This window comes from Natator depressus, chromosome 14, assembly GCF_965152275.1.
Source record: "Natator depressus isolate rNatDep1 chromosome 14, rNatDep2.hap1, whole genome shotgun sequence".
In the NCBI taxonomy this organism is placed as follows: domain Eukaryota; kingdom Metazoa; phylum Chordata; order Testudines; family Cheloniidae; genus Natator; species Natator depressus.
In genome coordinates, this window is record NC_134247.1 from 2117824 (window position 1) to 2141794 (window position 23971).

At 43.9% G+C, this 23971-nt stretch overlaps 1 protein-coding gene across 1 annotated transcript in view; it reads left to right on the top strand.

The window, feature by feature from the left end:
* RNF213 (ring finger protein 213) overlaps nt 1-23971 on the top strand; it is a 95230-nt gene that overhangs the window by 24126 nt on the left and 47133 nt on the right. Inside the window, exons 8-26 of the mRNA XM_074971478.1 lie at nt 427-716; nt 4928-5196; nt 5953-6075; nt 6225-6443; nt 7801-7999; nt 9793-9848; nt 10124-10277; nt 10979-11137; nt 12184-12282; nt 13719-13841; nt 14662-14848; nt 15561-15734; nt 15956-16114; nt 16454-17043; nt 17532-17697; nt 18625-18842; nt 19413-19553; nt 20159-20320; nt 20905-22048. Coding sequence (XP_074827579.1) covers nt 427-716; nt 4928-5196; nt 5953-6075; nt 6225-6443; nt 7801-7999; nt 9793-9848; nt 10124-10277; nt 10979-11137; nt 12184-12282; nt 13719-13841; nt 14662-14848; nt 15561-15734; nt 15956-16114; nt 16454-17043; nt 17532-17697; nt 18625-18842; nt 19413-19553; nt 20159-20320; nt 20905-22048 — 4632 coding nt within the window. The remainder of the gene's footprint in view (nt 1-426; nt 717-4927; nt 5197-5952; nt 6076-6224; nt 6444-7800; nt 8000-9792; nt 9849-10123; nt 10278-10978; nt 11138-12183; nt 12283-13718; nt 13842-14661; nt 14849-15560; nt 15735-15955; nt 16115-16453; nt 17044-17531; nt 17698-18624; nt 18843-19412; nt 19554-20158; nt 20321-20904; nt 22049-23971) is intronic.

Sequence of the window (23971 nt, forward strand, 5' to 3'; positions counted from 1 at the left end):
AGACTTTGATGAAATCATCTAACATAAATCATTTTATCTTTAATGCCCTCTGATTCACACATTTAACAACACATGTATATCTGTATGTATGTCCTATTTATTGAAACGTAATTGCTAGTCAGTGCTGCTGCCTTTGAAGTGCCAACATTCCAATAAAAAGTTGTCACTCCAGATGTGACAGACTTGATTCCTCGAAGAGCTTAGAATCTAAATGGAGAAGTCAAAGAGAGGGTGGGAAGGGAAACACACACACACAGAGGGGAAGTGACCTGTGGCCAAGCTGGGAACAGAACTCAGGCCTCCTTCATCCCACTCCATTGTCCCGTGCTGGTCTGCTCCCAGGTATGTGAGGCAGCAGGGAAACTGCTTCTTGTCTTACAAGTTAAATGTGTTTTTAAAAACAAAAATTTTTTTTTTAAAAATTAGATTGGCACCAGTATGATGATATAGTATGCACTAAACCTCCTGATACTTTGATGAGACGCATTAAGAATTGGGCTGGATGGGATGATTGGAAGAAAAACTTTGAGAGAGGGAAGCAGATAGCAGCAGAAATTATGCTAGAGACCATCTTCAGCATCCTCACCACATGGACCAACATCAACATGAAGAACTTTCTCAACCAGTTGCATCAGTTTTACATAGTCACTCAGAAGCCAGTGGTGTATGAGGGCGAGCCGAAGGAATGGGCATCGCTAGAGTTTGGAGAAAAGCAGGTATTCTAATTACATTTGACAGTGTATTGGGGAAGAGGTTGAAATTCAGTTATTAAATATGCAATTTTAACTTTGCTGTTGAGATCCTTAGTCTGTTTTGCCTCCTCTGATGGAAGTAATGGATAATTTTCTGTTGTGTGATGGGGTGAGTTGTCTCCCTGAACTTTTGGCCTTAGTTGCAGTATGAGGTTTAGTGCACCAATACTTGCTCACCAAGTGGAGCCAGAGCATGGGGTGTGGTACTTGCTGGGATGGCTGTAACAATGTTGATATTTAAATTATTGTTACTGTGCACCTGAGTTAACACCCCACTGAGATAAGCCGTACGGCTCCTATCTCAGAGCAGTTGTTCCAGGCTCTTTGTAGACTGGGACATCTCTGTGTCGATTACACTTGGCTCACGTTTGTGCCGTCATCTTTGCAACTGTAACAGCTAGATTTTTTTTTAATTAAATTTTGAGATCCTGAGCACAAGATATTGGCTTCAGAGAGGTGCCAGGATTGCATATAGACATGTTCTGGCTGTTTCCTGAGTAAAAATATTGGTAAACAATTTTTAAAAAGTCTTTGCTACCATATGTCTCTTTGGCACAGTAGGTTTTCTCTGTGCTTTATTTCTAGTCCAAGCCTGACCCACTCTGGGTTATGAGGATATTGTATCCCGAATTCTCACGTCTGACTGAGCTAGATTAGACTGGATTCCTTCTGGACTCCATAATCTGCCACCAGGAGTCTTCACAGAATACTTCACCATCTCTTTAGGGTTTAGAGCTCTCCCTCCACAGATCTTCCAGACAAGGAAGGTGGATGAGGTGGGAGTCCAGGCTCTAACCAAGTATTTTAACTTACTTTTTCTGGTGAGTTAGGAAAGTGATGGTTTTAAAATGACTTTTTTCTTCCACCATTCACCTGTCTTTGGGATCCCTTCCCCATCTGAGGCCTAATCCAAAAGCCACTTGAGTAAATGGAAAGAATCATTTATTTGAATGGACTTTGGGTCAAGTCTGTATTCCCTTTTTATTCTTTCCCCCTAATAAAAGGGCTAGATGTGGGTGGCTTCCTTTAGAGCTTAGCAATGCTCTTCCATTTTGTGTCAGAGAGAGGGTTGGTAGATAACAATTCCTCTTGCTGAACATGCTGCCTAAGCTGCATTTTTAAAAAATCAAATGTGTACACTTATCCTAAAGGCAGACCAAGGCTTGAAGGGTTTATCCATGCCCAGTGAAGCAATATTTCAAGTCAGACTTGAGGGCCTGGTATTAAATGAGGATATTGATATAACAGGCATCACAGAAACTTGGTGGAATGATGACAATCAATGGGACACAGTATACCAGGATGCAAAGTATATAGGAATAATCGAGCAGGTTGGGCTGGTGGGGGTGTTTCACTATATGTGAAAGAGAGCGCAGAGTCAAATATAGTAAAAATCTTAAATGAATCAAACTGTTCCATAGATTCTCTATGGATAGAAATTCCAGGGTTAAATAATAAGAGTAGAGCAACAGGAATATACGAGTGACCACTTGACCAGGATGGAGACAATGATTGTGAAATGTTCAGGGAGATTAGAGGGGCTACAGAAACAGAAAACCCAATAATAATGGGTTTATTATAATATCGCCATATTGACTGGGACTAAGTCCCTTCTGGAAGGGATGCAGAGATAAAATTTCTAGACACCATTAATGACTGCTTCTTAGAGCAGCTAGTTATGGAACCCTCAAGGGGAGAGGCAATTCTTGATTTAGTCCTAAGTGGCACACAGTGTCTGGTCCAAGATCTGACTATAAATGAACCACTTGTAATAGCGAGCACAATGTAATTAAATTTAACATCCTTGTAGGGGGGGAAATGCCAAAGAAACCCACCACAGTAGCATTTAACTTCAGAAAGGGGAACTACACAAAAAGGAGGAAGCTAGTTAAATGGAAATGAAAAAGAAGAGTCACAAGAGTGAAATGCCTGCAGGCTGGATGGAAACTTTTTAAAAATACCATAATAGAGGCTCAAACTATATGCCTACACCAAATGAAAAAAACAGTAAGAGGACCAAAAAAAATGCCACCATGGCTAAGCAACAAAGTGAAAGAGGTGCTTAGAGACAAAAAGGCATCCTTTAAAAATTAGAAGTCAAATTTTACTGCAGAAAATAGAAAGGAGTATAAACTCGGGCAAGTCAAGTGTAAAAATATAATTAAGCCGGCCAAAAAAGAATTTGAAGAGCACTAGCAAAAGATAGGTTTCAGAGTAACAGCCGTGTTAGTCTGTATTCGCAAAAAGAAAAGGAGTACTTGTGGCACCTTAGAGACTAACCAATTTATTTGAGCATGAGCTTTCGTGAGCTACAGCTCACTTCATCGGATGCAACATCCATGAATGGATGCATCCGATGAAGTGAGCTGTAGCTCACGAAAGCTCATGCTCAAATAAATTGGTTAGTCTCTAAGGTGCCACAAGTACTCCTTTTCTTTTAGCAAAAGATACTAAGGCCTGATCTATATTACACAGTTAGCTTGACATAAGGCAGCTTACATCAACCTGATTATGTCAGTGTGCACACTACAGCCTTGTCTTGCTGATGTAAGTGCCCTACTACGCCGATGTAACTCTACCTCCATGAGGGGCGTAGGGCTTATGTTGGTGTAGTTAGGGTGACACGGTGTCTGTGTTGACAAGACAGCCAACAGCTGATCTGTCTATTTCACAGCTCCATGCTCCATGTCAGAGCCCAGCTGCCCCCAGCTCCCCACTTCCAGCCAAGCTGCTGCCCAGAAGCTCCCCACTCAGGGAGCCAAGAAGCCCAGGCAGCTGCTCCCGGTTGGGAGCGGGTAGGTGAGAGCTGGGGGGTGGAGACAGCTGGGCTCCCAGTGGGCAGCTGCGCAGAGGGCTCTCAGCGCCCTAGACTGCCCCCTTTCAGTTGGTGAGGATGCGCATGACTGTCCGAAGGAGGGTAGTGTGGACATCAGCCACCACAGTAATTACTGTGGTGGCTGTAAATTAACCTAACATAGGTTGACTTAGGGCTGTAGTGTAGACCTGCCCTAATACTAACAGCAAAGTGTGTTGTTTTTTTTAAGTACATCAGAAGCAGGTGATCCAGTGGTTATAGTGTATTTGGACCTTCAAGAAGTCTTTGACAAGGTCCCACACCAAAGGCATTTAAGCAAAATAAACAGTCATGGGATAAGAAGGAAGGTCCTCTCACTGATAGTAATTGGTTAAAAATACTAAACACAGGGTAGGAATAAGAACAGCCACACTGGATCAGACCAAAGCTCCATCTAGCCCAGTGTCCTGTTGGCCAACAGTGGCCAGTGCCAGGTGCTCCAGAGGGAATGAACAGAACAGGGAATCATCAAGTGATCCATCCCCTGTCGCCCATTCCCAGCTTCTGGCAAACAGAGGCAAAGGACACCATCCCTGCCTATCCTGGCTAATAGCCATTGATGGATCTATCATCTATGAATTTATCTAGTTCTTTTTTGAACGCTGTTATAGTCTTGGCCTTCACAACATCCTCTGACAAGGAGTTCCACAGGTTGATTGTGTGTTGTGTGAAAAAAATACTTCCTTTTGTTTGTTTTAAACCTGCTGCTGTATAACTGGGTTCAAAAAAGAATTTGATAACTTCATGGAGCATAAGTACATTAAGGACTATTAGCGAAGATGATTAGGGATGCAGCCCTATGTCTGGGTGTTCCTAAAGTTCTGACTGCCACAACTGGGACTGGAAAACAGGGGATGGATCACTCAATAACTGTCCTGTTCTGTTCATTCCTTCGGAAGCATCTGGCGCTGGATACTGTTGAAAGAGAGGATACGGGGCTAGAGGGACCATTGATCTGACCTAGTATGGCCATTCTTCTGCTCTTAGACATAGAAACTTTGAAGTGGTGCCTTTAGGAGCAACAGATCTGGAAGGTTCAGTTCTGGTGGTGTGGAAGATGGCTTTATCTAACCCGTGTCACTTCGTCATCAATCTACAATGGTCAGGCATGAAAATCCAAACACGCCTTTCTAGCGTCATAAACAGCAATAAACAAACCTTTGCCCTGCAATAAGACAATCATCATTGGATACCGTTCTGATAGCTATCTGAAGAATAGTGGGAAAGAGATAGCGATGACCCCTTTTTAGGGGGGAAAAAAAAAAAGTTGATCAATGCAGTTGGATTATGTGCCTTTTTACCCCCTTCCCCTTTGTTTTAGGTGAAGGAGTTACTGGTGGACTACTTGAGAGAAGTAGCTCAGCCATTTCTTGATCGGAACAGTGCTAACGCTCCACCCAAGGATGTGACAGTGAAGAGCCGGTTGGGGCTAGGGCTGATCAGTGTTGTATTGGGTGAATGCTATGGACTTCCAACAAACAAAGAGGACCTGAGTCGAGTATGCAGCCTTCTGTGTTTGGAGCAGAAGCCACAAGAAATCCTACTCCAGGAAATGAATCATAACAAGGAAGTGTTTTCAGTGGTTTCTTAGTAGGTATTTTATTAGTTTTGGGGTGTGTAAGGTGAGGGTGTGGCATTTAGTGGATGTGTGGAATGACTAAACTTATGAAAATACTTTTAAGCAGAGGCAGCTTTTAACTATGTATATTTGTCTTGCACTTTTCTTATCTGGATTGGATGGAACTGAAGTGTGTATCAGTCAGCAAGGTATGCAGAACAGTCATGCTGTGGTATTTTTAATAAAAACATAAACTAGCTTGCTAATTCCCTCAGAGTTTTTATAAATTCTCTCATTCAGCATGGGGCTTTTTTGTGTGTGGAAGATGTTTTGGGGGCATGAGGAAGTTGGAGAGGGAGGATCTGAGATAGAGTGGCTATATATATTGATAACTACAATGGCATGACCAACTCCCAAATCCACCCAGAGTTTGGTTGCAGAATGGAGGAAATTTGGCACAGACTAAAATCATTTTACAGATGGCCTGAAGATGGTATGGAAGTTTGTTTATTTACCATTTGATTACATTCTCAGGTGCTGTATTCTCCCTCTTCCCATTTCTCAGCATTTGTTGTCTGTGAAAGTCCTTTGATGATTAGTTGAAAGACTCATTTATTTCTTCTTAACTGCCTTCTGCAGAATGGTATACTCAACCACTGTCTTCAGACATTTCCATCTAAGGAGCATGCTATCCCAGTGCCTTCAAGCTGGCACTTACTGTATGAGATGTTTCAAATAGTTATAGTGGTCACAGGTGTGTGTAGTAAAACCTTGCCTCTGTTTTTCAGTTGTAATATTGGGACAGGAGGCGTCAGTTTCCACAACTATAGTCCTATCAGCAGATTTTGTGAAGTGAGAGACAAGGTTACAGCTGCTTTCCAGTCCTTCACTTGTACGCCCCTTCTGAGGAGGTAGTTGCAAGCTGCTGTAATAAAATGTCATTTGTAAATATGTACTTGCTCAGGCAGCACCCCTGAGATTTTTACTTTTGTGCCCAAAACTGTGACACAAACATATTTACTAGCCATTCCTAACATGGATGATCTCTTATCCATTCTAGCATGAAATCATACTTGAGCCACTTCTGCCAGAGATGCATCGATGAGCAAGTTGACCAGTGGGTGTGTATCCTTCCTGTTCTGCACTTTTTCACTTCTTCCTCTGACTTTGATGAAGGCATGATGGTGGATAGTCACCTTAAATCTGAAGAGATCTGGGCAGGACTGGAAGGTCTTCTATTCATTGAGTTCAGGAAGAAACAGGAGGAGTCTTATAAAAAGTGAGTTTTCCAGAGTTACTTAGTTTTTGAAGTGCTTTATAACTGATGATGTCCCCGTTGCTTAAAACTCTTAGCTGCTTAGCTCAGTTAGCTAAACAATTTACTACATCACCATCAGTGGTTTGGGGTATACGAATACATCTTTTATTCTTATTAATGTTTTAGGCTGAAAGTCCACGAGTGCACCTTACCATATGGGGAATATAGAAGAAGGCAGAGTATCTGCATTGCGTGCATGCGTTGAACTGAATGCTGTAAGCTTGGTGACTGTGATATGTAATAGTGCATGTGTGGAGAAATCCCGATTTTTTCCTAGGTTCTTCTGTCAAGGTTGCTTTAAATCTCATATGACCGAAACATAACCCATTAGATAGATGTCTTAATTTCTCAGAGGATTTCTTTCTTAATGCTTAACTCAAGCATCACAAATGCACATTCTTAACAATTTCAGATACTTTTTGATGAGTTCTAATTAAATAAAGAGGCTTAAAAGAAAGAAAACGGTGCATGAGTCATTTTGACATGTGTAAGATGTTGAATGTAGCTGCAGTGCATGCTGGAATTATGTGTTTTCTGGGGTTTTTTTTAGTGCTGCGAGCAAAAGCATGGTGTCTTACAGTGCATAATAGTGTAAAGAGGGTGCTGCTGATGTGAAATCTCCAAGGAAGGGCAGGAGGAGCTGCACTCCATCCTGTCAAGGGGATGAACACGGCACTATCCCTGTTAAATTGGGTGCCATAGTGGTCAATCCAGGCTCTGAGCAGACTTTCCCTGCTAGTGTGAAAAGTTAAATGCTGTTTAAAATGTCTTCCATGTAAACCACTAGTAGCCAGATTCTGTCTCCCCCTCCCTCCTTCAGGCCCTTTATATTGCTCTAGTGCAATAAAGGAGTGAGAAGGGCCCCCAAGGGAATTCCTTGGTGTGGGAGCAATATGGGACTGATGTATGCAGCCCAGGGCTGCAGTCCTTTTTCAGCTCCCAGCATAGGGGTGTTCCAAGAGTGGGAGCAGGGAATGGCTGGAGCGTTCTGTGCTCCAGCAGTTCTGGGCTGTGGAGCAGCCCATAAGCATTCAATAAGGCTGCCATAAGTTAGAGCAGTTTCCCAGGGTCCCAGCGCAGAATCTGGCCCAAATATAAAAGCACCTATTTTGGGGGGGGGGAGGAGAGAGAGAGAGAGAGTGTGTGTGTGTGTGTATGTTTATGAATAGTATGTCCTTTTAATTCTCCCTGACATCAGGTTTGAATACAGATGGCACCAGAGTCCAAAGGAGATGTCTCTTTTTGTTAGTTTTCCGTGTGCTGTCCCAATCTTCTGTATAATTCACAGCCCTCCTCCCCCATTTTTCTTTCTGTTCAGCAGGGCCCTACTGCAGCTGATGAAAAGAAAGAAGCACTTGATGGAAGTAGACAGAACACTGGTCAGGTCGTGGATCAGCTTGCTGCCTCTGGAGGACTTGGCAGAATTTTTGACTGTTTTATCTGTTGAGCTGTTGGACTGTCTTCTAGGAATTTATCACAGGTTGCAGAACACCAAGATTACATTGCGTAGTTCGGAGGTTTGTCTTCTATTTTAACCAAGTAATGGTAAAGTCAATGGTATCAGTAAGAGTTGGGTGCCTAACCTGTTTAGGAGCTTTTAAAAATCTCACTAGGCAGCTATTTTCAACTTTTGGCACCTAAATATCTTTGAAAATCTGCCCCAACTGCTTTATTGGGAGTCATTTCTGGCTTATATGGACTGGGACATAAAAGGGTTGGAGAAGATTATTTTCTTAAAGTATTGAATTTCCCCTCCAGGCCTTATGATTTGAATTGGGTACTGAGAATCTAGCTAGAGTGTGGAACAAATCAATTTTTGATATATTATTCTGCATCTGTCTGAAAAATGTTGATCTGTAGTTCAAATGGATATACGTTGCTCACTCTAAGACTGGTAATTTTTGCATTTGACATGCCACCTTTTGGTGTGTGGTTTTTATTTATTTTTTATTTTTATTCCATGTCAGTACTGATTACAGTAGATCTGTATTCATATAAAACAGGACAGTGGATAAGCTAGTCTAGAAAACTTACATTTACAGATGTAAATGATGCAGTGTTTATGCAAATCTATTTAGCCTTGGCAGAAATCGTAATAATCTGGACCTTCTCTGGAGTTGCAAAATGACTGAGAATATGGCTGCAATTTGTGAATATTAATTTGCAGGATTTTTTAAAATGATTGTTGCAGAAACCACTGAAGTTAGGGATAGTACCTATGTACAACTTTTCATTTCGTAGTTCTCAGAATGCTTTGCAGGTGGGGAAACTGAGGCACGGAGAGGGGGAAATGATAAAAGCTTCTAAAAACCTGACTTTTGAGGAAAATTTTAAAAACTGAGCATGTTTAGTCTTGAGAAAAGAAGACTGAGGAACAACTTGATAATAGTCTTCCAATATGTCAAGGGCTGTTATAAAGAGGACAGTGCTCAATTGTTCTCCATGTCCACTGAAGGTAGGACAAGTAGTTTTGGGCTTAATCTGCAGCAAGGGAGATTTGGGTTTGATATTAGGAAAAACTTGCTAACTATAAGGGCAATTGAGCTCTGGAACAGGCTCCCAAGGGGGGTTGTGGAGTCCTCGTCATTGGAAACTTTTAAAACCAAGTTGGACAGACCCCTGTCAGGGATGGTCTAGGTGTTCTTGGTCCTGCCACAGTGCAGGGGGCTGGACTCGATGACTTCCTGAGGTCCCTCCCAGCCCTACATTTCTATGATTCTATTCTACGAAGTGACTTGTCCAAGGTCAGCCAGCAGGCCAGGGGCAGCACCAGCAATGGAGCTCAGGTCTCGGCAGTCCCAGTCCAGTGCTGTAACCTCTAGCCCATACTGCCTCACGTGCATTCCTGCCCCTGCTGTGTAATTCAGAGGAAAAGATGAAGTTTATTGTCACACATTTGAAAAGGTTAATGAAAACTGCTGAATCTACTTCTTCCTCCTGTTGGATTTACCTTATGGGTGTAATTCAAAAGTCAGGGGCCAACATTTCCAGAAGTGATGATTAAGCTTGGGTGGCTCAGTTTTTGTATGCTGAACATGAAAAACCTAAAAGGACCTGGTTTGCAGAAGGTGGATGTTTAGAATGTTCTGAAAACCAAGCCCCTTCAAGGTTTCTGAAATTGGGCACTAGTCATTACTGAAAATCCCACCAGGATTTTTAATGTTACGTATTGTGTCCGTGATAATTTGGATTAAAATTAAGCCCTTAAACCTATATCTTTTCTCTATATTTTCTGCATTTACAGTTGTCTCGGCCAATTTTAGGACAATTGCTAGTGCTGTGGTTTAATTTTTGTGTCTTGCTTTCCCAGATGATAGAGAAACTTTTAGAAACGCTGTTGCATGTCCTGGATCATAACCAGCACAGGTAAATGAAAGGCTTCAGTACACTCTTCTTAAAGCCTAATTCCCCTTTTGTCTTTGACACTGAACTATGCCTTGCTTGCGAAGTGAGGTTCTATCTGGAACAGTTTAGCTCTCTGACCTAACCGTAAGTTGCCCATAAAACCCCCTGGTTCTTTTGATTTTTTTTTTTTTAAATTCTCCTTCTCTTTTGATAACCTGAAAGGATTTGAAATGCCCTTGTGCTTCAGAAATGCTACACTGAGAAATTTGTTTCATTTCTTTATTCTCCTTAATTAGGATGCTGCAAGTGAACTCTTGGAAATCCTGCTTGCATATCTGCCTAAAACTTCATCAGATGATTTGCCTGAGAACAAAAGAGTTAAAATATTACAAGTTACCTGCTACTAATGCTGAGATCATTTCAAGGATTTCTAGATTAGAACCTTTGGATGTGAGTGCTAGATAAAGAATAGTATTTGTTGTTTAGAATAGATGTGGGACGGTGGCTGTATTTTTGTATTGTTTTCTAGAGCTCATTTTGATTGATGTAAATTGTCTCTACTAAAAAAAAAAAGCCAAAAACCTGTAATAAAACTACTTTCCAGAATGACACACAACCATGTAATTACTTTGATTCTTCTGACCTTTTTAAAATAGTACCTATTCTTCTGAGATCCATCTGCATAATTTTGTTTTTGAAGTATAAACTACTGTACTTAAGGTCTAGTTTTATACTTCTGTAGCTTTTTTCTCTAAAATATCACTTTCTAAACTGCCTTGTGATCCATATCACTTCCCTATATAGATGTTTATATAATTTATTTTTATGTCGCTTTATGAGCCTTGGTTTCGTTCTCCCAGTCTAGTTAAGGACATTGCAGAGGTAGTCTCATAGTGTGATTTCCTTTTCACTTTTTCTCCCCATCCCATGCTGTCACCTAAGTTCCGTCAGACCAAGGAAGGAGACCAGTGAGCACTCTCGAACATGGATCTTCCAATCCTCCTCTCTCTTGTACTCCACAAGCAACAGGGTTTTGTTGCTTGGGTGGTGCTTTAAAGTGTTATGTTTTAGACCTATAATGCATTATGTTTAAACCAGAGGTATATTGCTCCGCTGCTTAGAATAGTTGTTTTTTCTTTCCTGTATAACAGGGTTCAAGAGACGAAACCATGCAGAAGATTCCAGTGGTAGAAGTGCTCCAAAGAACTCTGTCAGCCACCAGAAGCTGGTTTCGGGAGGTGTTAAAGCAGTACTTACTGCAAGGACATACCGATTCATTTGTGACATTCAGGTTTCCTGATGAACTTACGGTTTGTGTTCTTGAATGTAGCACTTTGGTACATCCCTCCCTAGACGACACATTGGGTTACGTTGGTTAGTTACACCAACTTTTTGGTGGGTGCGACTGGTGCATCATTGAGAGGGTATAGAGCAGTGGCATCCAAACTTTTCAGCCTGAGGGCTGAAGGTATGCTTTCAGAAATGTCATGGGGCACCAATCAGTACTTGGGGCCAGATTCTCTCCTTGGTGCACTCAGTGCTGCTCCAGGAAGCAAAAGCTACCCACAGTTAGCCCAGATGGGAATCCCTCTGGCATGAGGGAATTCTCTGGTCACAGAGCCAGTTTGATCTGCTTCCTGCCTCTCCTCAGAAGAGGCGTGTCTGAGGCAGGGAGAAGGAGAAGCTAGACTGTGTTGTGCTCTGGCTATTCTCAGGTGGCTTATGGTGTCTAGGGAACGCTTGTCCGCTGGCACAGGTTAGAGCAGTTCCCCACGCTTCCCTAACCGGAGCTGTGGCAGAGAATTGGGAAGTTGTAACTGGGTGCTGCTTTGGTTTCTCTTCTTCCCCTCTCCTGGGCTGTCCTGAGTGGCTCTGTGGGAGAGGGCAGCCATGCTGGGTGCTCTCTAGCCTCTTTCAAAACTATTCAAGCTCCTATCTTGCTCTTTTGGGGCATCCCACAGCCTTTCAGGTGAACAAACAACAGAGCAACAAGTTACAGCCCCCTGATTTTTTGCCCTTGACAAAAGTCAGCTTCAGCTACAGTAGGGAAGGGACAGCAGCTGTTCAGAACACGCCTGGCTCCCACCAGAGCTGTTTCAAGAGAAGTAGGGCCCCCTGCCTCCTCCGTGCTGTGATGAGACTGACTCAGACTCTTACGTTTAAAAATGGTAGGATGCAGCTGAGGGAGCATAGACTCAATTCATAATCAAATAAAACTTCCTTAAGAGTTGCCTTGGAGGGCCACAGGTTGGACATTACTGGTATAGAAGATGAATGACCTTTTCTAATCACTCTGATTTCTTTCCCGGATTGCTTTTAGTTTTGATTGCACTCTGTGTTCATTTTTATATTTTAGGTATGGAACCAGTTTGTGAGGATAAGCTTTCCTGATGAATGCTTCACTGAGGAGTGGAAGAAAACTTTACTTTCAGTTCTGGAAGGGAGAATTAAACAGGTACCAAGAAACTGGAGATTTCATTCATTACACATGCGTGTCCCTGAAGCTCAAGGGATAATAGCTAGAACCTATTGAACCAACCCTTGCATATTGCTACTAGAACCTAAATGGACTTAAAACATTCGGCTGTTTGCATTGGCTTGTTCGTATGACTATAACCACTTCTGTTATAAACAACATTTCTAAAGGGTCTATGAAACTGGGCATAAACTTCTGCTATGGTGTCGTCCTGATCTCTCCGGTATTTCTGCTGTCTCATCTCTAGCAGTGGCTAGTAGCTGGTGGTTCAAAGAAAACTGGAAAATTTGGACAGGCTAAATGTTTTATTTAGTTCTGTCAAAATGAGGTGTAAAATATTTTTGTATCTACCATTATTATTATTATTATTGTTGTTGTTTGTTTGTTATTTTATTTGTGTAATGGTAGCACATAGGAGCCCTGTTGTGCTAGACACTGTAAAGAGCCATACTGGGAGGAAGAGACAGTCCCTGGTCTGAAAAATTTACTATCTAAACCGGTAAGATTACTGCGCTAGGCAGGAAGTGATGGCTGCAGTTTTCTTATACTCGTCATGGCGTTCTGAGAGTTCATGGTTAGAAATATTTAGTAGTAGTTTAAAAATAAGTTGTAATTACAAGGGACATTTCCAGCCCACCTGTTGACCAACTTGCGTGACTCTGTGTGGGCTAGGATGAGCTGGTTCCTGGCTTTAATATTAATTTTAAAACTCCAGAGAATTTACAGTCAGCATTTTGTGTGACTACTGAACACCAAAAGCTGTTCGTTCTTGTAAGCTAAGCTTCCCACAAAACTGAAACTTGATTATAATTTTTTGTTTGTTCCTGTACTGTTGGGGTCCTGAATGCTACTTTTTCACTAAGAGGCTCCTTCCTGCCAGTTTTCAGAAATGTCAAGTTTAATTAAAAATTTTATTTTTAAATTTCTGTTTTTACACGGTGCAGCAGTGGTGTTGTCAGCATGTGAATCTTGTGGGTGCTTCACTGGAAAAAAACAGGCATTTTTCTCCCAAGCTCCTAAACGCTTAAAACTCAACAGCTTTATGTGGAACTGATACTTACCCAGAAACCTGCTTTGGAGGGATGGAAACAGATTTAATTATTAAATATCAGTATATAGTGAAAATGGCCAAATATTTCTTTCTCTCTCTCTCTCCATGCCACACCTCTCCGCTACCTGTCACGTCTAGCCAAAAGGAAATAGTGCAGTGCTGGTGGCTGCGTTTACTCCTATTGGGAGCAGAGTAAATAAATAATAGAAAATTGACCTTTTTCATCTTGTGGGTTTTTTTGGGTTTTTTTTTTTTGGTTTTATTATTATTGCCTCAAAATATTCCCGTCCCTCTTCATGTTTTCAGAGGACATGTTCTTAAAACATGAAATCAATGAGAAGTATTTTCTGTTCTTTCCCAACAGGAACAACCAGTTCGACAAATTGCAGCCTACTGCCATCACCACGACAAATTCGAAACACTGGACCATTCAGTTGGCAAATCTTTTGAAAACTGTGCCATGGAAGCAGTTAATGCTGCATGCCAGGTAATATGTGTTCTCTCAAGTGGGAATCTCAGATACAGGTACACCTGAAAACCTCCTGAACGTATGACCTGCTAGCTGTCAGTAGTGTTGGTTGAGACCTAAATAAAATTATACATTGAATTGATGTTTGAACAATTGGTTTAGAAAAGCAAAATGTTGAGAAGAAATCAGGAATGTAAGGGGTTAGTGTGTGCAAAGGGACCAAGGAAGAAATACTTTTAACACCTTCACTGGTGTTTGCCATCGCAGCCTCTTTGCCATCCACTGTGCCAGCCACTTGAAAGGCAACATACTTGGAACGTAAGTCAGCAAAGAAGGTGCTTTTTATCCCATACATCCAGGGATCTGAGTTACTACAGAGAATTCTTTCCTGGGTATCTGGCTGGTGAATCTTGCCCATATGCTCAGGGTTTAGCTGATTGCCATATTTGGGGTCGGGAAGGAATTTTCCTCCAGGGCAGATTGGAAGAGGCCCTGGAGGTTTTTCCCCTTCCTCTGTAGCATGGGGCACAGGTCACTTGCTGGAGGATTCTCTGCTCCTTGAAGTCTTTAAACCACGATTTGAGGACTTCAGTAGCTCAGACATAGATGAGAGGCTTTTCGCAGGAGTGGGTGGGTGAGATTCTGTGGCCTGCATTGTGCAGGAGGTCAGACTAGATGATCATAATGGTCCCTTCTGACCTTAATATCTATGAATCTATATTACCCAGCACCCAGCCCTGGAACCCTACTAAATGACACAGCCCTTTATGAATGTGTAAGGTGGACAAATGCCGTTTACTCACATCCTTGTGCATCCCCCATCCCTTTGTGTCTTAAGCAGTCTGAGGGTAATCTGCTTGATCTGGTCTCTTCCTACAACCTGGGCAAATTTGGCAAGCTTGTGTCAGCAGTTATCACGAAATCATGGCCAAGCAGCAAGAGTGGGGAACCTATGGATGACTTTGATGAGGTTTTGCATCATCTGCTTGTGTGGTCTGACATCAAGCATATTTTCAACTTCAATGGTACAGTTTTATGTGAAGTTTATATTGGAAGACTGTGAAAGAGATGTTCCCACTCTTTTCTCCATGGTACATAGTAACAAATGGAAGGAGGATTGAGATTGAGTTGATATAATAAATCTTAATAGTTAGATTGGATGTTGGAGAGCAAAAGTTAATGAACTGTGTGAATTTCATAGGAAAACCCTATATGCATAACCAGGAAGTATTCTGTGTTAACCCCAGTGCAGTCTTGTCCGGGATTTGTACTGTAAGAGGGAATCACAGGGTCTATGGATAAAGGAAAATCTACTGTAGTTTCGGTTTTCGAACCGTGGATTTGGGGAGGAGATGAAAATTTGAGACCTTATGGTAAATGAGAAACAGACAAGACAGTTGCTTCAGGTACTGAAGTGGGGCTTTTCTGTTTCTCCCTGGGGATGGCATCCTGGGGATGGGGGTTGGATTTTTGCACTGTGCTGTCTCAGTGGACAATGTATCAAGATGTGTCAGTTTAGATCATGGGTATTTGTGGGTGACTAATGAATGATGTATATTGTTAGTATGGTGGTACTGGTGCAAAACAACAAGATTACAGACTTTACAGTTAGGTCATGGTGAAAAGAAGAGCCATAAAGTGTTTTTCTTTTCCATATAGCAATAGTTGCCTCCAAAAGCCCAGAACTAGGAAGGAGGAGGAAAGATTCAGGATTTAAATCCTTTGTTTCTCTGATAGGAGCAGATGGGAAGATCCTGGAACAACTTACTGATGCTGCTAAGAAGTTAACGGCTGTGGCTGGCTCTGTGTTCACAAATGTTGCTGAAAACCTCCTGAATGGAAGTATCCTAGTAAAACGTTTGGAGCTTATTATAAAGCACCAGAAACAGTTTATTTGCATATGGGAATTACGTAAGTGTGCATGCCTGTGTGTTTAAAGGGGGATGGGCTCTAGGCCTACTCTGATAATTCTGGAGGGTGTTTTTGTATGGTTCTCCCAGCTCCATGTTTTTCATTACTGATATGCAGCAGCATCACCTCCTGAAGTGTATCATTTTTGGAGGAGATGAGTACTCTCCTTCTGCCCCACAGTATGGGGTTTTCTTGGTGATTATTGACAATTTTCATTTCAGAGCATAAGCATCTCTCATCCCAAGAGAAAAAGCAGCAGCAGAATGATCTGGAAAAAGTTCTAGTGTGGAGGAGGGAAGAAATAATCTCTCTAAAGAGAGAGAGAAATTGGGTAGGAACCCTTCTGGACATGTGCAGGAAGGTGCAGGCATTTATAAAAGGTATGTTCTTTTGGGGACCACTTTGAAGTGAGATCTTTGAGGGTTTCCAACAGAGATGATTTTGTCCAGTAATTACTGGATTGGACAAAAAGTGGGGAATGAGACGAGCAACAATTAGGGAGAGGAGGCTGAAAAAAGTCAGTGAAGAAACTTGCAATAGGAAGAGCAGGAGAAGAAGTGTTTTGTGTACTTCATGTTACTAAGGGATTGATACGTCTAGGGATCTAAGAGGTTGATGTTTTGTGGTACTGAATCATTCAGTGTCTGGTCAAGAGAGCTGGAATATGAGAATAGGGTAAAAGAAATTGCAAACTGATGATTGACTTTCTTTGTTTAAAGTGGATATTGTTGAAGTTGAGGAGAAGTATCACGAAAATCTGGACACAAAAGAACTGTCTGAAGTTGTGGATGTTAGAGAGCTGAACTTTCCCATGGAGGGCACCCAAGAAACATATTACAACCTGAGCCCAGAGTTGAAGAAGGTGGCTGAGATGATGCACAGATACAAGGACAGTCACATCTTCCAGCTCTGCTGGGAGAGGGCAGCCCAAATGATGGTGGAGGAATATGAGGATTCAGAAGGGCAGATTATTCCTATATTGAATCTTCATGATAAATTATTCTCTCCGTGTTACCATGAATATAAAAGACTGTATAATGAGCTGAAATCCGGAAAGCTCACGTTTGCTGAGGTAGACACTATATTCAACGATTTTACAAGCCATTATGAGCAGATCAGCACTGACCTTCAGATCATGTGCAAGCTTGATCCAGTAGACAACAGAGCATGGATAGGACAACGGCTTCAGCAAATCCAACAGTACCATGAACTGCACTTAGCTTTCGACTCTGCTAAGGTCATTGCCAAGGTCAAAGAGGGATTAAACCTCTCCGGTGACTTCAGAATCCTACAGATGTTATTGAACTTTGTGAGTATTTCACTTTAAACCAACCACTGTTCAGACACTGCTTAGGAAGACATTGTAAATCTGAACCCCGTTGTAAGTCTTTCTCTGTCTGGCAGGTTTAATGTTTGGCTCCGAACAGCTTTACTGAGGCCATGCACTGTGCAGTCTCCTTTAAAATAATAATTAATAATATGCTTTGCATAGATCTCAAAGCACGTTACAAAGGTGACTAAGCATTATTATCCCATTTACAGATCAGGTAGGTGAGGTGCACAGAGGTGAAATGACTTACTCAGAGTAGCACAGGGGCTCAGTGGCAGAGTAACTCTGGTCTGTGGACTCCCAGCCCTGAGTTCCATCCGCTAGACCATAGCTGCCACATGCTGATTAATATCTGATGCTTCTGTTTCAGGTGTGGGAGAGGGGTTCCTCCTTTATTCCCCCACCAGGAGGAAGTTTTATTGACCATTATTAAATTGTGGATTCTTTTTGATCCATATGCTTTGCAGACGGACAGTTTTGAATCCTTTAAGAAAGAAAAATTGGACTCCATCAGCTCCGCTCTGATGCGTGCTAAGGAACGGCTGCAGGGGATCACAGAGCCCCGTCGTAGGTGCCTTGAGGAACTCGCACTCAGGAAGGACTTCATCAACTGGGTCAAAGAGGCTCTGGAAGGTAAAATAAATGTCGTCCTCCTGTTTGCTTTTGGGAATTGGGCAGGAAAAGGCACAAGTGATGGAGGGGTGATGCCATCTTCTCGGGATCTGAGGAGGTCCTGACCCATCTGATAACCATATTAAGCTGAGGTAGAACTGACCTATCTCATACAGAGCTTTCCTTATGTATGTGGGTTTGAAAAGTTCTGGGCAGTGGCCCCCAGAAGATAGAATACACTTTGATACTATTAGAAGGACTTGACGAATGCTGGTACACTGTCTGACACCTGCTGGTTGATGCCACTGCTAGCTATCGGAGATTGCAATGCTGATACACTCAGTGCAGGTTGCTTATTAATTGAGAGAACAAAGACCATCGCTTTTATTTAACAATTACAGGAGTGGCCTCGCTAATTCTCTATCCGTCAGGCCAAGTACTTACCCTTTCCCTCCCCATAAGTAGAGAGTTCTGTTTCCTTCTCTGCTCCACTCCACAGTTTACTCCTGTTAGAAAAGAAAGGACCAAGGATGTGGGTAATGCGGAAGGATCACCCAGTGAAGCTATCAGGAGTGAAAGCTTGCAGCAGAAAGCGGAGAGGTCTGCACTGAGTTGCTTCTAGGGGATGATTTTATAGACTCCGTTTCAGAGTAACAGCCGTGTTAGTCTGTATTCGTAAAAAGAAAAAAGAAAAGGAGTCCTTGTGGCACCTTAGAGACTAACCAGTTTATTTGAGCATGAGCTTTCGTGAGCTACAGCTCACATCCGATGAAGTGAGCTGTAGCTCACGAAAGCTCATGCTCAAATAAACTGGTTAGTCTCTAAGGTGCCACAAGTACTCCTTTTCTTTTTTCTTTTTATAGACTCCGTGGCTTAAGCATGCTGGCATCTTGTTGCAGAACGAGATGAAACAAAATAGCGTTGAACCCCATTGTCCATTTCCCTAAGATATCAATGAGCTGAAGGTGTTTGTGGACCTGGCCTCCATCTCAGCGGGGGAGAATGACATGGATGTGGATCGCGTGGCTTGTTTCCATGATGCTGTGCTAGGCTACTCCTCCCTGCTGTATGAGCTGAAGCGGGAGTCGGGGTTTGAGGAGTTCATGCAGTGCTTGAAGAAGTTGTGGAAAGCCCTGGAAAGTGATGAGAACCTGCCCAAGAAACTGGTAAATCTCACAGTACTGATCCCTCAGTTCATCTTGTTACCCTCCAGTTTTATAATACAGCTGGGGGATTGACGTACAGGCTGGCATTCCTACGGGCAGTATATGGGGATGTAGATGCAGCTCTTTTAAATACTTGTTATGTTTCTCATTTTAATTAACTGAAGCAAAGTGATCCTGAGCCTAAGCTGCTGCTGTATGCTAATTCATCCCTGTGTACCTATTTACAACAAGAGGCTTTAGAGCAGTGCAGGCTCTTACCTACCATATGAGCTGCGGTTGATAAGACTTGATATTCTTTGAGGTGTAATATAGTCAGAGCCCTTAGCAGTCTGCTCATTGTATGTCCCTAGATGTCAACTTTTAAAAGCTCTGGCACCCTGCATGTTACTGGGGGATTATTCCATGACTGACACCAACTCTCTTCTCCTCCTTCGCCCTTGCTGGCAACTCTGTCACTCATGACCTCTGTTGGCCATGCCAGTGTTTAGGATGATCTCACTGTGTGAACTGGCAGACCAAGTGAAGTAATGAATTGGAGTAATCTGAGTTACTTCCCTCTTTTCCCTGTAGTGTGATTCTGCTCGACACCTGGAATGGTTAAAAACAGTGAAAGAGAGCCATGGATCCGTGGAACTGTCATCTTTATCGCTAGCAACTACAATCAACAGCAAAGGAATATACATCATCAGAGCACCTCCAGAGGGCCAGAAGGTGAGACTTCGCTCACCTGCCTGCAGGGTGCACTGTCCTAGTGTTCAAGGCCTTTTTGCCCCATCCATCTGTCTGTCCATCTATCCTGACTGGCTAGCTTTACAGTGCAGCACCTAGCAAAGAGCACTAATCCTGCAAAAAGAGTCCAGCTGTCTGGAACAATATTGAAAGAGGTTTTGTCTTGTCTCCATTGCCACTTAAACTGTTTTTGGTGCCAGTTCAGGGAGACCTATTGTGGTAAAACTATTTCCAGCAATAGCTCAATTCCATCATGTAGCAAAGGTTATTGTGTGACAGTAGAAGCAGCAGACAGATCATGTGGAGAGGCTAAAGGCTTTTCCTATCGGGTCCACCCTGTGCCGACAGATTTCTGCTACTGTCCTAAGCTGCTGATCTCTAATTAACACCTGATGCTTTGTTTCCTAGGTAATTGTAGCTCTCTCACCCCCTTGTCCAGCCTCTCTTAGGGTGTAGCACTGCCCTCTGTGTTCCTAGTTACAGGTGGCAAGACAGGAAAGCTCTCCACAGCTGTCCATGAGCATTGTATAATCCAGTGAAGATGAAAATAAAATGTGTTTGCACTAATGATTCGTATTGACTGGCAGGTTTCTCTGGACACTGTCCTGTTCCTCAGCCTCCCGGAGAGCCATGGTGACAGTGAAGAGATGCGACAATACTCCTTGGAGGAGCTCCGGGAGCTGCTGAACAAGCTGATGCTGATGTCAGGAAAGGGAGACCAGGGCATGGAAGTGGAGAAATTTTCTGAGGTCAGGTTTCAATAGCTACTTTCCATGTTCAAGGTGTTTCCTGCTCTCCTGGGGCTGGAGGTTAGACTGGAACCTTACCATGTCAGTTTTTAAACAGTCAATTAACATTAAAAGTTGCAGAGGTGGGACTGACTGCTTCAGGGATTGATAACGGGATACGAAGCCTTTCTCCTCCTCCATTTCTCCTATTTGAATGTGGACCAGGTTGGTGTTTGAACCAGAGGTGTTATCCCCTGTTCTCCAGCCTGTGTGGAGTGAGTTGGCAGGTCTCATTCCAACCTGTAGCAGATAGCTGTCCACATAACACCTGATCGCCTTGTTGGCTGTTCCAGCAGAGTGGTCAAGGTTTGACTGGGGCCATGGAGACTGAATTCCGGTAATCCCTGCAGGACAGCTGTGAGCCCCATTAGGGCCTTCAGTCTCCAGGACTGTCAATCTAGGCACCTTTCACTAGCTCCCAAATTCTGTCCCTTTCCCTTTTAATTAAAGATAGCCATGTTGATTCACAGCTGGGAAGAAGCACCTTAGCCTCAACAGTCCCTGTAAAATCGGTTTCTCACTGTTTTTTGTTGTCCCCCACACAGGTGTTTTCTAATGTCCAGAGACTTGCACTGTCCTTTATAGACCTTTATTCAGCTGGGAACATGCTCTTCCGATCCTGGATTGCCAGCGTGTACTGCTCACCCACAAGTGAGGTGTGCATTAGCATGGACTTCCGTCTGAAACTCGTCGGACAGCTTTTTGGAACAGGAGACATGATGGCGATGCTCCTGGACCTCTGCAGGGAGATGGAGAAGTTCCTAGAGAAATGGAAATGCTTCATGTCTGAGAAGCGATCTCAGTATTTTTACCTGAATTACTACACCTCTGAGCAGTTGGTTTACCTATGCAGACAACTTGGAATGCTGCAGCCCAGTGAGAATGCCTTAATGATGCTCTCATTCATAAAACATAACTGCACCAGACAGGATGTGCGTATGGCCTCCAAGCACGTGGTGTCTGAAAGATCAAGGAAGAATATTTCTGATCTGCGGGAGCTGCTGTGCAGTGAGAGAGACCTGACTGAACAGCTGCAGCAGGTCTGGGGCTTGTACATAGCGGACATGAGCTCATTCCTTCCGGGCTGTTGGGATATTAATACTCTCGGCAGTTGTCTGGCCAGTCTGGCTGATTTGGAGAAGGAAAGTGTCACTCGAGTTCTCCCACGAGGTCTGCGCGTTGGCAGGCCCAACCTCGTCATCTGCCCTCGCTCCGACGTGCTGACTTCAGCACTGGCCATCTACATGCATAGTCCATGCCAAGCCCTGCCCACTTATGCTGAGGTGCTCTTGTGCACCCCAGAGACTGACTTTGAGCAAGTGGGGCTCTTCCTGCGGCGGTGCCTCACACCGGGCTGCAAAGGGAAGAAGATTTACACCATGCTCTATGCAGATGAGCTGAGCTACGATGTCAGTTACAGGCTGGAGAAGCTGTTCCAGAACCTGTGCAGACAGCTCCACCAGGACAACTACTGCCTCGTGATCCTGTGTGACTGTGAGAGAGAGCACAGCTACATCCCTTCCGTCTTCAGCCAGTACAAAGTGCACATGATCCCCCAGAAGCCACTACGGGACATCCAGATGTACCTTAGGAACCATTACAAAGTCACTCAGCCAGCAGGGTCAGCAGCTTCTGTGTTCAGTGACAACATGTGTGTTGGGATCGTGTCCTCCAAAAGAGCCGGAGTAGGTAAGGTGCCCTAGGCCAGTGGTTCTCAACCAGGGATCCAGGTCCCCCTGCGGGGCCGCAAGCCGGTTTTAGGGGGGCCACCAAGCAGCGCCAGCATTAGACTCGCTGGGGACTAGGGCAGAAAGCCAAAGCCCCACCGCATGGGGCTGAAGACTGGGACCCTGAGCCCTGCCACTCAGGGCTGAAACAGAAGCCTGAACAGCTTAGCTTCACGGGGGGGCCCCAGGCAATTGCCCTGCTTGCTACCCTCTAATGCCAGCCCTGGCTTTTATATGCAGAAAACCAGTAGTTTTGGCACAGGTGGGTCATGGAGTTTTTATAGCCTGTTGAGGTGGGCCTCAGAAAGAAGAAATTTGAGAAGCTCTGCCCTAGGCCACAGAGTCTGCTGTGGTTGTGAAATGCTGAGACTAAAACGTGCAGTCAGACAAATAAATGTGGTGTGTGTATATGGATGAGTGTGCAGTTTTAGAGCCTGGTACAGAACACGACAGCTGAGAGACTGTGTGGGTCTGTCACTGAGACAAGGTGGGAGAGCTGATATCTATTGGACCAACTTCCGTTGGTGAGGGAGACAAGCTTTCGAGCTTACGCTGAGCTCTTCTTTAGGTCTTTCTTTCAGACTTCCGCTGTCATTCTAAAAGCTTTTATGACCTTGTGCTTTAAAACCAGTATGTTTGTGACTTCTGGGTCCTGACCTCTCTCCCAACATGGTACCAGTGGGCTTTGCTTTTCTGCATGTACTATAAGCAGTTCAGACTTGTACAGGAGCCCTGTGACGAGGCCTAGCTACTTCCACCCGCCCTCTGGGACGTCTGCCTTGGCAGTGCCCTACCTGAGAGACACTGATTAGGATCCGGAATGGAAAACTCCTGCATCCCTCTGAGGAAGTGATCAGAGCCTAGTTGACAAATTTATATCCTTTGGTAAAAACTGGAAACCCAGGGCAGTTCTTTCAGTAGATGCAGCCATGGCTTCACTTGTGGAAGACCTTGGCCTAGATTTCCTGCTGAACGCCTGTCCCTTTATATTGGTGCAGGGGGCTCAAAAGGGGCTGGCAGGCAGTAGGTCCACTGCTGTTATGAAGCCCAGAAATGGCTGGAGAGCCGGCATAGCCAGCTCCGACTCCAGGCTCCCTGCAGCACCCAGGGTAAGGGCTGCACTCTGGCATTCCTGCTATGGCCTTTCGTGGCTGTAGCCAGCTGGGGTAGATTAGAACAGGGGTCAGCAACCTTTGGCATGCAGCCCATCAGGGTAATCCGCTGGTGGGCTGCGAGACATTCTGTTTACGTTGACCGTCCGCAGGCACGGCTCCCCGCAGCTGCCAGTGGCCATGGTTCGCCGTTTCCAGCCAGTGGGAGCTGCTGGAAGCGGTGCAGGTTACCCTGATGGGCTGCGTGCCGAAGGTTGCTGACCTCTGGATTAGAACAATCTCCACATTCTCCCATCTGACTGGGGCTGACATGGAACCAGCCAAGAATCTAGGAACTGCAACCAACTCCCTCCAGGCCCCCTTTCCCTCAGCTCGCCCAGTGGAAGCTGAGTCAATGGCAATTGATTTGTACCCCAAAAAAGGGGTTTTATGTCCAAAAGCCTACAGGAGAGGAAACTTGAGGACACTTGACATAGATACTTGGAAGCCTGCCTGCCAACTGCAGTCTTACCTGAGATTATGACTTTTAAAAACAGCCCCATGTAACAGAAAATAGTTTATGTAAGTCCTAAAGAAAAGATCATGAATAGCAACATCTCTCTCACCAGACTCCTCAATGGAATCCAGCAAATATGGGCAAAGGCATCATTCCGTGGCAGGAGACAGCTTCAGCTCAGTTCCTGAGCCACCAACAACCACTCCAAGCAAATTTGGGCCTTTCCTCCTCTCAGAATAGATCCTTAGTAAGATAATCAAGGGGCAGACTGGATTTA